The sequence below is a fragment of the Chlorocebus sabaeus genome, chromosome 1 (assembly GCF_047675955.1).
Source record: "Chlorocebus sabaeus isolate Y175 chromosome 1, mChlSab1.0.hap1, whole genome shotgun sequence".
In the NCBI taxonomy this organism is placed as follows: Eukaryota; Metazoa; Chordata; class Mammalia; order Primates; family Cercopithecidae; genus Chlorocebus; species Chlorocebus sabaeus.
The window spans coordinates 85,065,110-85,078,162 of record NC_132904.1 but is presented as its reverse complement, the minus strand read 5'-3'; the positions used below and the strand labels follow the sequence as shown (position 1 = coordinate 85,078,162).

At 37.7% G+C, this 13,053-nt stretch overlaps 1 protein-coding gene across 4 annotated transcripts in view; it reads left to right on the top strand.

Moving 5' to 3' along the window:
* GRM5 (glutamate metabotropic receptor 5) overlaps window positions 1-13,053 on the top strand; it is a 564,924-nt gene that overhangs the window by 535,020 nt on the left and 16,851 nt on the right. For 2 of the 4 annotated variants that reach the window (XM_008020459.3, XM_008020460.3), the window contains exon 9: window positions 8,938-9,033. The exons of the other annotated variants lie outside the window; for them this stretch is intronic. In XM_008020459.3, coding sequence (XP_008018650.1) covers window positions 8,938-9,033 — 96 coding nt within the window. The remainder of the gene's footprint in view (window positions 1-8,937; window positions 9,034-13,053) is intronic. 4 annotated transcript variants of the gene reach the window in all.

Sequence of the window (13,053 nt, the reverse complement as noted above, 5' to 3'; positions counted from 1 at the left end):
AGGGCACCAAATCCCTAGGCTACACACAGCTCAGGAACCTTTTTCCTCCTAAGCCTCCAGATCTGTGATGGAAGGGGCTGCCTGAAGACCTCTGGTGTGTTCTGGAGACATTTTCCAGGGATTAACATTTGACTCCTCATTATTTCTGCAAATTTCTTGGTTTATAATTTAATTCTACTTTTTGTCAGTCATTCACGCATACCCTCATTCAATAAATATTATTACCTATAATATCATAGGCACTGGGAAGATAGCAGTGAAGCATGCAGTACAGAACCCATGCCTTCATAGAGCTTGCATTCTATCACAGATTCCACTGGGGGAAAACAGAGAATAAATAAAATAAATAAGTAAAATATAAATTATTTCAGGTAAGTGTTCCTGATAAAAGCAGGAAATGGTAACAGAAAGAGTAGAGTGGTAGTTGCCTTTTTAAATAGGGTGGTCATGGCAGGATGTATTGAGAAAGTGATATTTAGGCAAAAATTTGAAAGAACTAAACTTTGAGGATATTTTTAAGGAAAGCATTAAAGGCAGAGGAAATGGCCAAAGTAAAGACACTGTGCTGGGAGGATATCTGGTGTCTTCAAGCAACAAGAAGATCATTGTAGATGAAGCAATGTGAGCAAGGGAGAAAAAGTGAGTTTGGGGATCAGAGAGATAGTCAGGGAGTGGGAGGTAAGTGTAGGGACTTGTAAAACATAATAAAAAAATTCATAATTTACTGAGAGAAATGGGTAGCAGCATTTTGAGCAGAGGAATGATATGGAAAGATTTCTATTTTGACAGGATATTCTGCCTGCTGGGTGGAGGGTGGGATGGATTTGGTCAGGGTTGGGGAAATTTATAATGGACAAAGCAGAACAGTTTAAGAAACTATTATAATTTTAAAAGGTATTGGTGGCTTGGGCCAGGGTAATAAATATTGGTGAGAAATGGTCAGATTTTAGGTATGTTTTGCAGATGGAGCCTGCAGTATGTGCTGACTGATTACAATGTACAAGTGAAAAAGTCTGTTCTTTCCTCCTTTTTTCTTGTTATCTTTTTTTTTATTATTATTATACTTTAAGTTCTAGGGTACATGTGCATAACGTGCAGGTTTGTTACATATGTATACTTGTGCCATGTTGGTGTGCTGCACCCATCAACTCGTCAGCACCCATAAACTCATCATTTACATCAGGTATAACTCCCAATGCAATCCCTCCCCCCTCCCCCCACTCATGATAGGCCCCGGTGTGTGATGTTCCCCTTCTCGAGTCCAAGTGATCTCATTGTTCAGTTCCCACCTATAAGTGAGAACATGCAGTGTTTGGTTTTCTGTTCTTGCAATAGTTTGCTGAGAACGATGGTTTCTAGCTGTACCTATGTCCCTACAAAGGACACAAACTCATCCATTTTTATGGCTGCATAGTATTCCATGGTGTATATGTGCCACATTTTCTTAATCCAGTCTGTCACTGATGGACATTTGGGTTGATTCAATTACTTTATCTTAAAACTCTCTACATGAGTTACCATTTTCCATAAACATCTTTAATATTTTCCATCTTCCTTGATCTTTTGACCAACTCGTACAGAATGTCTTCGGTTTGTATTTATTATTAAAAACAAAACAAATAACAGCAAAGCCCGTTGGAGATTTGATAATCCCTAAAGTTACAATTTCACTTTGTTCATTTATTCATGGAGGTATCCCCTCAGAAAATGTTGGTTGAGAGCTTATATAATGCAGGCACTACGTTTAGGGTTATTCACGTGGTCATTTTTCTTTAAGTCTCTGGATTTCCATGTTTTTGCTCAAGCTTAGTCTTAAAACTCTGCCATATTTTCTGCAATTTTGGTATGAAAATCCCTTATAGGATTTTCTATAACATTCATAGTGACTTGTCATATGACTATAGTTCAAATGTCCCTCACTCAATAACTTTTACTATTTTTTGCACTTTCTTGGCCAAAAAGGCTCTTCCTCCCATATCGTTTTTCTCTGCTCATACCATACTTCTATTCTAAATAATAGAAAGTAGTTGAGGAAAGAGAGAATTTAAATTTGCTTTGTAAATGGGATGCATCTATATTGGTTTAAATGAGAGGCTTCCTTGAAGAACACGCTCCTACCCACTTACTCCCCAGCCTTACCCTCCTGCCTCATTATTGTCCATTCCATATTGAGTTACTAAAATTTACACAAAAGACATATGTGAAATATGCAACATTTTCCAACTCCCTTTCACAGACTTCTTAGAGAAATCATGCTGTGTTTTTGCTATGAATAGTTTAAAGCATTATAGCATAAAGTAAAATAGGTATACTGTGGTTTCTACACATATAAGAAAATATCTCCCTGTGGTTTTCACTAAGCTGAATGACAACTAGCTTAGGAATGGAAAACGAGCTTAAGTGCTCACAAGGCTTAGCACAATGCTCCTTCAAGGGGTAGACTGTGGGGCATAGTAGATGTCAGTGTGAGAGAGAAAGTGGCAAAAGAAAATTATTTTTTAAGACAATTTTATCTATTGGAAAGAACAAAACCTGGAGCAGGATAAGCCTATGAAAAACTGGAGTAAGGGAAATGTGCCTGGGGTGCCTTTAGCTTTCTCATTTACTGTGTTTTTTCCCCTCCATTCTTGAACTCTCTAGGAAGCTTAGGCTCTTTCCCCACTCATTTTTAACCAAATATGCTCTCACAGAGTCTGCAATATCTATCAGAAAACATGTCTCGAAATATGCCATGGGATATTTATTCACAATAGCATTTGCATCTTGAGTGTCCTCACTCGTAGAGGATGGAAAACATTTGCTCCTTGGCATCAGGGAAAGATGAGGGAAGAATTCATCAATGGAACCTTCCTAGCATCTCATATATTGTAGCACATTTGTAAATTCGACTTCTATATATTGCTCTTTGCTTCATCCACTGACCTTGCCCTTCCAAACCATATAGAGGCCCTGTCTATAATTCCTGTTTAATGATAAACCTCCCTTCTTATTCAACCTCTATCACTAAACATTCCGTTATTATTGTTTTCTTAAACCAAAACCCAGTTCCCTCCAAAGGACATTTCTACCCCTGTATCTCTCTCAAGTAAAGTTACTTATTCTTCTATATCACGTGTTTCACAGGACACAGAGATGGAGGTCAGCAACTCAACGCTGCTTCCAGACATATTTCACACCCTTACATACAAAAATGTGAAAATTAAAACTGATTCAATTGAGACTCATGGAATGTAGTTATCCCTCTATCTTTTAGCTTCATTTATAACTATTATTTACTGTCAACTTCTGGGTAAAGTATTGTCCATCCCAAGCCCTGCTATCATTCTGAGTGAATTTAGTGTTTGTGTAAAGGACAGATGAGTACCAAACTTCTTTTTTCCCCCAGTTCTAACACATTTTAATGTTCCTATTACTGGTCCCTTACTCAGACTTGATGAGCCTCACATAAGGCATCATTATTTCCAATACCAAAATCTCTCCTTTTCTGCCAGCTTCAGGTATAATTCTCCATCTATCTGCTATTTCACCTAATATACACATATATTATTTAAACTTGTTTATTTTCTTCTAGTCTTTCACTTCATTCTGTACTCATTTATGCATTCTGAATCGCATAGCCAATATAGAAATTTCAGTAATCCAATATTCAGTAGATATTGATAGGAAAGAGGAATTGAGGTGAAGAAATGAAATTTTTGATCCAAATAATAATGGAAAATCACATTTACTATCCAATCCTAAGTTATTCTTACCTACATATCTTTTAGATTTACCAGATGAACATGAGCTCTTGTAGAACTGAGTACAGAGGAGCTAGAACTTCCTTGACAAAGAAGGTACAAGAAGAAGAACAAGAAAAATCTTTAGAGAAGATAACCAAATCTTACTTCAGAATAAGACATTCTGACATTTATTAAATCTATTGTTAGAGTTTTTCATGCCAAGCTTCTGGCCTATAAAGTGTCAAAGCTGTATTGAGCATAAATCTAGAAATCTAGAGTTTATAAGAAGACTTATAAGTTTATAAGATTGAAGAACCTTGAACTCCATGTCTAGCACATAAAAGGCACTCAGCAAATTTTTTATTTCAGTAAATGTTTTAAGGGAATACTTAGATTAACAGTGTTATAAAAGTTTTTGGACAGGTAGAATGAGCATGGCTATTCACCTCTTCTTTCCACTGTCTACACAGTTTTCCTGTTCTGAGTCTTTTCAACTATTCTCATTGTATTTGTAACCATCGGTATGCTAAGAGCTCCCCTGTGTATAACAATCCTCTAACCTCCAAATGTTTATACTCATGTGTCTACTGAATATGTCCACTTGGATGTCCCACCAGTATCTCAAATCAAATATTCCAAAATGAAGCTTTTTATTTCCTTCCCCAAATACATTCCTTCTCTTGTATTTTCTTAACTCAGTTAATTGCACTATCCAACACAGTAACTGGGGTAGCATTCTATACTTCTCCCAATTATGCTCATCATCCAATAAATCCTACTCATTTTTGCCTCCTAAATAGTCTTGAAACTGTACTCTATTTTTCATCTGCATTATCACTACCCTAAGCATTAGCTTATCATCTCTCACATGCATAATTGTAGTAGTATTTCTCTATCTCTAGTTTTGTTCCTTCAAGTCCATTGCATTTTATCTAAATGTCAACTCTGATCCTGTTTTGTCTAGCGTAAAGATTCCACAATGACATCTCATAATCAACTAGTAAATTCATCATTTTTATATACTTCTCCATCTGCTTTCCCCTTTGACCTCCTCTTATTTTATACTTCTTACAATAAAAATTACTAAACAGTGTTTCCCAGTATATACCATGCTGCTAAACTTCTCTACATGTTTGCACTTGATTTTCTCTCCTATGCCTAACTCATCTTTTCACGGTGCATGTCTACTCATTTTTTCAGATTTGTCTTACATATCATATCTCACTAAAGTATTCTCTGCCAATCTAGTATGGGTTAAGTAGCCCTTCTTGTGTTTGTTTCTATAATAAAACTTCTTACACTCTTTGGAAATTATCTGTTTACATTTCATCTTCTCAATCAAGACTGTGACCGTATCAGTAACATAGTCACCCATGTGCTCCTTATCACAGTGCCCAGCACATGGACTATTCAGTAAATGGTTTTGAATGATGTAAACTAAACCTGCATGGTACAGACATAGGGACCTAAGTGAAGTAACAAAATTTAAAGTCCTATCACTAGATCCTCCACTGCTTGTGCTTGATAACTCTGCTACTTATTTGCAAAATGGGGACAAGAAGAGAAAAGGTAAATAATAAACTTTTGTAATTTTGTTTTTAAACATAGTAACATTGTCACTTACAGAGGAAAAAATAATGGAAATAGCATGAGCTTTAGAATCAGAGAAACCTGATTTTTAACCTTGGGCTCCCTGCTCTTAAACCACATGATGTTGGGCTTACTGACACTGATCCTCAGCGTCGGCCTCTTCAGAATGAGAATAATAGCAGCTGCTTTATACAGTTGTTTTAATAATTTACAGTAGTGTACAGCAAACAGCCTGACATGCTCAATATTTTGTCATTATTACTTTTTATTATAACTTTGAATATAACTATAGTAAATTAAACATTTCATTTGAAAAGTGAGCTAATACTTGCAAAGCACTTAAAACAGTGCCTCGCAAGTATGAGTGTATGTGTGTTTTAGTGTCTGATATATAAATTTATTATGTAAAAGAAATGAAATTTTAAAATTGATATTTCATGAACTGTAAATGCTGAAAAGCTTAAACTATTTTTAATTGACAATTCCATACTTCTAAAACAAACTCAACTGGAAAAAAAATGTTGAGTTTTGAAACTCAACAGTTGAGACTGTTAAAGCTATTAGTAACTTTGAATAGCAAATTACTGGTAAATGGGATAATGAGTAAGTGAATGAATGAATAAAAACTTGGTCTATTTAAATATCTGGTGAATATAATTACAGGTACAGACAGGCAAGAAGGGTCCTATCTGAAAGCAATGATGAGTTTTCCATTCTGCATTAATGCCATTTTCAGCTTGCATTGAATATTAAAACTGCTTGAAAGTTCTAAAAAGTCTAAGATATTGCTCACATTTTTAAAATGAGTTTTTTTACTATTGTTTGTTTTGAAATTTTCTTTTTTATATGCCAGTGAACGTTTTTACCAAAAGCAGTTAGGTTTTTTGTTTTTTGTCATTTCTATTGTTTTTCTAAACTTTTAGGTTCAGGGGTGTATGTGCAGATTTGTTTTATAGGTAAGTCATGTGTCACAGGGGTATAATGTGCAGGTTATTTCATCACCCAGCTAATAAGTATAGTACCTAGTAGGTAGTTTTTTGATCCTCACTCTCCTCCCACCCTCCACCCTCAAGGAGGCCCCAGTGTCTATTTTTCCCTTTGTGTCCATACATATTCAATGTTAAGCTCCCATTTATAAATGAAAACATGATGTACTTGGTTTTCTGTTTCTCCATTAGTTTGGTTAGGATAATGCCCTCCTCTGCTATTCATGTGTAAAGGACATGATCTCATTCCTTTTATGACTGCATAGTATTCTATGATGTATATGTACCACATTTTCTTTATCCAGTTTACCGTTGATGGGCATTTAGGTTGATTCCATGACTTTGTTATAGTGAATAGTGCTGCAGTGAATATACACATGGATGTGTCTTTATGGTAGACAGATTTATATTCCTTTAGGTATTTGCCCAGTAATGGGATTTCTGGGTCAAATGGTAGTTCTGTTTTAAGTTCTTTGAGAAACTGCCAAGCTGATTTCCACTGTGACTGAACTCATTTCCATTCCCACCAGCAGTGTGTAAGCATTCCTTTTCTTCACAGAGGTTAGAGTTTGATAGAATAGGATGCTTAGGATCATTCCATATTTCATAAACAGAGGTCACCTGGCAGTGTGTGTGTGGTCATGAGCGAAAGAGAGAGAAGAGCTTATAAGCATGAAGCCTGTAGGTTTCTTAACTCATCTGTGAAATATTTAATGATTAATTCACAATTAGCCTAACAGAAGATATTCAAAAATATGTTAAGGATCCCTTAGTAAGGAACTGAATGACCACCAATAATTTATTATTCTATCAATATTCTTTTAATCTGAGCTGTAGAGCAGTATTTTGGTTGAACAACCCAATTCACAAATAAGCACAAAATACTTTGCATTGAAACATGGAGCATCATTTGGCCATTGGTATTTCTAAGGTATTTTCTTTGGTAAAATTAAGTCTACTAAATCTAGCTTGGTCTGATGATTTACCTCCTTTAACAAAGTCCCAAAGTTCTTTTCCTCTCTTCTTTATGCCTACATCTAAAGTTACTTGTGTATGTATTTCTTCTTTCCTTCCTTCTCCTACTGTTATGTAACTTCTATCAGGCAGGGCCTGCAGATTACGTATCTTTACATCTGTAGTGCAAAGTCTATTACCTAGGATTTAATAAATGCTCAACTAATGTCCACTAAATAGGTAATCCATTAAATTTATTTTGCTTGATACAATAAGCCATTTTTCTTCAAATACTAGATACTTTAAACATTTTAGAAGGGAAAATGTTAAGGGGAAGGCCTCTGCCCCAGGATCAATAATGATGATGACTTTGTTACATTTTGTTTTATTTTATATTACTTTTGAAACAGCAGGAAAATAAACTAAAAAGAATGTGATTGTACTGAGGTAAATAAGTCTTATAATCGTAATTCCCTTTATCATAGCCTATTGGCAGGAAGGTGGATGAAGTGGTATCATACCAGGCTCTAGCTTAGTGAAAAGGTGATAAAACCTTAAGAGCGTTGGACCCCTGAAAGCTCCACTGGTGGTTATTCTCTACTGATGAGGCTTGTGACTTTCATGAAGTCAGTTAAGTAAATCTAGCTTCCTCATCTGGCAAATGGAAATAGCAGTTCTTTTTTAACAACCTCACAGATTCAAACCAATGAGTAAAAGAGGTTATTTCTGTGAAATCATGTTAGTTCAAAAAACTGTCATTGAGGTACAAGAACTCATCTTGATGCACCATGTAGAAGAGTAATGTTGGGAATCTCATAACTCATTTTAGATGAACTATCTGGTATCTTCAAAGGGCGGTGAATTGCCAGTTATAATACAAAAGCTGTCTGAGCCACACTCTAATAATGGAGGCATCCCAATACTGACAGTCAAACTTCTGCTTAATGGTTATAGAAACTTTTCATATCCAAAGAACGTGTCTTCTCTGTTATTACCAGTGTCTAACAACATCCAGAACGGTATCACTCAATGAGGGTTTGTTCAAGATAATAATTAGCTTAAAAACTTGATAATGGAAGGCAACACATTATAATGGCTAAAGTGTGGGCTCTAAACTTAGATTCCCTGTATTCAAAATCCAGCCCAACCACTTACTTAATTAACTAATCTTTGATTCATTTACTTAACCTCTATAATCTTAGGCTTCTTCATCAGTAAAATGAAAATAACAAAGCCTCTGGACCAGGGCTGTTGCCAGGATACAATTTAGGTAAAGTTCTAGGATAATGTCTGGCACATGGTAAGCACTGAATAGATTCTAATGTATTGATTGATATTCTAATGTATTGATTGATATTCATCTTTTTCAAAGATGCTAGAAATTGCACACCTTTTACCATTCACTATTAAATGTGACACATTCACAGTTTAATAGTCACTGTGAAAGAATGTGTTACATGTGGTTTAACCAAAAAGTAACAACGTCATCCCTGAGGTTGTCCATATGCCATCACATTCATCTAATAAGTACCAAAGGTTGGTCATTGCATTGAGAAGCAGGAACCCCTGTTTTGACACAGGGCGACCATCTCCACAGTCACGGCCCTTCCTCAGCCTGGCAGTTAAGCACACAATCACGTCTTTTTTGCTTTCTGTTTGCTCCTGTCCTTGTTCATGCTTACCAGGTACAAAGACAGGAGACTGGCTCAGCACAAGTCGGAAATAGAGTGTTTCACCCCCAAAGGGAGTATGGGGAATGGTGGGAGAGCAACAATGAGCAGGTAAGCAAACTATGAGTGGCCTGAGGTGGTGTGAAATAAATGTATGCAAGCTAGAGGAACAGGTGGCTCCCTGGTCTGGGTCCTCACTCAACTGTGCAACCCATACAGTGTGTCCAACCTGGGCTACTACTGGTTTTCTGTGTGTGTTTGATTTGCAAAACCTATGACGTCCTCATGTGTAGTAATGGGAGCCTCCTGTCCCAGATGCTGCTGTTTCCCAGGGTTGTGCGCTTTGCATGTCTGAAGCCTTAGCTCACAGTCAGTCCTCCTCTGGAGATTTTAACTTATTGGTCAAACGGTTCTGGAGTTTGCAAAGTGGAAGAGATTGGAGGAAATTCATATTTCAGGACTATCCAATCACTTAATAAAATAAATGCAAAAGCTTAGAACTGGTTTTAAGGAAAGGACTACAATTGAGGGAAGCCTCCAGCCCCTGATCCTGGACAAGCCTGGAAATTAATATGACTTACTTTGAATGTAACATCATCTCACAGCCAAGGGCAAATGCCTTTCCAAACTAGTGGACTGTAGAGATAAGTGGCTTTTCTCGCACTGAAATCAGGAAAGCTAATCCTCCTCTAGCTACCATAGCTTTGCATCTCCTTTACTTCCTTGTGTTTGGTGATGAACATTCTCTGTTGCTGTGCTATGCATGTTCCTTTATACTAGGCACTCCCGATTGAGTTGTACCTAGTAAACCGGAGTATTTGGAACTATAAACATTAACTAAGCTGTGTTGCATGAAATAAACGTGCTTTATTGCATGGGACTTGGTTTTAAGAAAAGGGCCCTGGGGCCGGGCGCGGTGGCTGACGCCTGTAATCCCAGCACTTTGGGAGGCCGAGGCGGGAGGATCAGCTGAGGTCAGGAGTTCAAGAACAGCCTGCCCAACGTGGTGAAACCCTGTCTCTACTAAATACACAAACATTAGCCAGCCATGGTGGCACATGCTTGTAATTCCAGCTACTCAGGAGACTGAGTCTGGAGGACTGCTTGAACCCGGCAGCGGAGGTTGCAGTGAGTTGATATCGCGCTATTGCACTCCTGCCTGGGCAACGAGAGTGAAAACTCTGTCTCAAAAAAAAAAAAAAAAAAAAAAAAAAAAAAGAAAGAAAGAAAGAAAGAAAAAAAAAAGTAAAAGCAAAAGAATAAAGAAAAGGGCCCTGGAGACAAAGACAGTCAAGATTGACATTAAACAGTTTCAGAATGTTGAAAGAGCCTTGAGTTGAGGAGTCACTTGCCATGACTTAACTCTTCACTTCTAATTTGTTGTGACATTTCCCAATCCATCTGTGGTGTAGAGGTATGGAAGGAAAACTTTTGCATATCATCCTGGATTAGAGAAAAGGAAAAAATCCAATAAGTAGAGTGTGTGCATATGCGTGTGCATGTGCTGAGAGCAGAGCTTGAGACCTAACTACATAACAAGAAGATAATCTTGTTGAAATTTCACCACAAACATTGTGTTTGCTTCCTCAGTGGTGGGCTCCTTCCTGTTTTCAAAATAATGACTAAATTTTTCCAAGACCCACCATATTGCACAACTGCTGGAGGACTATTCACCTTGCAGTCTATGAAAATGGTGCCCAGAACTGTTCAGCATATAGTCTGAGCAATCATTCATAATAGCCCTGGCCAAGGGCTTGGCCAACTTTGTCTATGACTCTCAGAGACAATGCAATGATAGTATGTGTACATGTGTAGGCATATATGTGTGCACATTGGTGTATCTGATGGCCATATGCCCACAATCCCTTTATACAGCTACCTTTGGATCTCAGTGCATCTGCAAAATGAGTCTCAGAGGATCATTTTGTGGGAGTGACTCAACAGAATGCTATTGGGGTTCCTATTTTCATTCCACTTAGATATAACAAAGTAGCACAATTCCTATCCTTGAAAATTAGGCAGACGGCACCATAGTAAGCCGGACAAGGTGAAAGTGACTTCACTAAATGAGTGCTCAAGGGCTCTTCCCAGAGTGCCTTCTAATTTGAGGTCTAAAACTAGAGTTCCCAAACCTGGCAAACTTAGCTGACTATCAAACAGACTGAGGCAAAATATTGGGCAATACAACTTAGGAATCTAAGTTGTAACAAGTTTCCTAGGTCATCTCAATGAAGCCAGTGCATGAACTGATATTTAGAGTAATCCATTCATGTAGGAGATGACATGGAGCTGTTTGTGGCAAGCATTTGGTCTCAATTATGCCATGCGATACTCTTAGCAGTGTTTAGTCAATACTTGAGCTGTAGATATGATCATCCCAGAAATTAGATTTGCTCAAGGCTGTCTTGATTGAGAATGAGGGGAAAGGGACAGAGAGGGTAGTGCACAGAGAGTAGGAGATCCCAGATAAACACACCAGGCTTCCTTGGGTCAGGTCCAGATTTACAAAGGTAGTCACTTGATGAATCTCCAGCAAGAATGGTCTGAGTTTCTCTACAACAGCAAAATATCATTTAATTTTTGTTTCCTCGCTTGTTTGGATATAGCTAAGGTAATTGAAAGGCTTATTACATTGATATATCCTAGTGGAGCAGAGGGGAATAATGCATGCAACAATAAATATGATTGTGTTAGATCATCCACCTCAGCCACACAGATGAGCAGAGTTAATTGGGAACAAATGATCTTCCCTTCCTAATATCTCTTTCTTCGCATTTCTTTAGCACCATATAAAAACTGACACACACACACACACAGAGAGAGAGAGAGAGAGAGAGAGAGAGAGAGAGAGAGAGAGAGAGAGAAAGGAAAGACCTGTCATGCTTAAGCTTTCCCTTAGGGAGTAGAAAAGGCCTAGAGACATATGAAAAGAGAGGCCAAAATTCACAAGGTCTTGGTATCTTTTTTTCCAACTTCATATTTGTTCACATAAATATAGACACACATGCCTGCACACACATAATATTTATCCAGGAAAAATAAGTTTAAAATGAACATTAAGAAAAAAGATGTCAGAGAGGAGATAACTGTGATGGAAACAGTTTCTAAGTAAGGGGTTGGAGTAGTTAATCCAAATTTGCTTACTCAGGAATTGAATGGAAGGGCTGGAGAAAGGTTAACTCTACGTACTTGAGACTTTCATAGGTACTTTTAGTGTCAACTAATAAGGTCTTTCTTTGTAATTCATCCCTACTCCACCCTCTATTGCTTCCAGGAGTCAAAGCCAAGCATCACATTTACTCTGCAAACATCTGGGACTCTTCTGTGGCCATGATTGAATAACTAGTTCCAGGGAGGGGTTAAGGAGAGCTCAAACAACCACAGAAAACCAAGAGTGTCACTCTGCATCTCATTTGCCTGTTTTCTATAATGAAGCTGTAGAATGGACAGTACTCCATTAATTCATGCCTAAGATGATTATCTCAGAGCCAAGTTGCCTTGTGGGGAAAGAAAGCAGTTCACAATGTTTACAGTTGAAGCAGAGCAAAGCACTATTTTCTGATCTGTAACATTAGCAGGGCCTTAGACAGATGCTCCCTTACTTCTGCCCTCCTCCCTCAACCCTCATGCTGGGAAAGGAATGAGAATATAATATGTAACCATAACACACTAGCTTCCCGAAATATACTGCTGTTTTCCCTTTATGTGAAGAGGTTTTTTTTTTTATCTTTATGTCTGAATATAGTATAACTTGTCATCTTTTCATATTTTCACAGTGGACAGTCTAAGTGTGATTCAGAGCAGAATCCTCCTGATTGCAGGAGAAGTGAAAGAGAGTCCTAAACAGGGAGGTGGCTCTAAGAACTGAAATTATCTAAACCCTGTTACCGTGTGAGTTCCTAGCAAGATGGTCCAGCCTCAGGAATGACTAAAACCTCAACACTGAATGTTATCATATTCTGTCTCAGCAGGGGCATGGCATTGGAGTACTTGGAATCTGCTTACTTGCCTTTTTTTTTTTTTTTTTTTTTTTAAGACAGAGTCTGCAGTGTCACCTAGGCTGGAGTGCAATGGTGCGATCTTGGCTCACTGCAACTTCTGCCTCCCAGGTTCAAGTGATTCTCCTGCCTC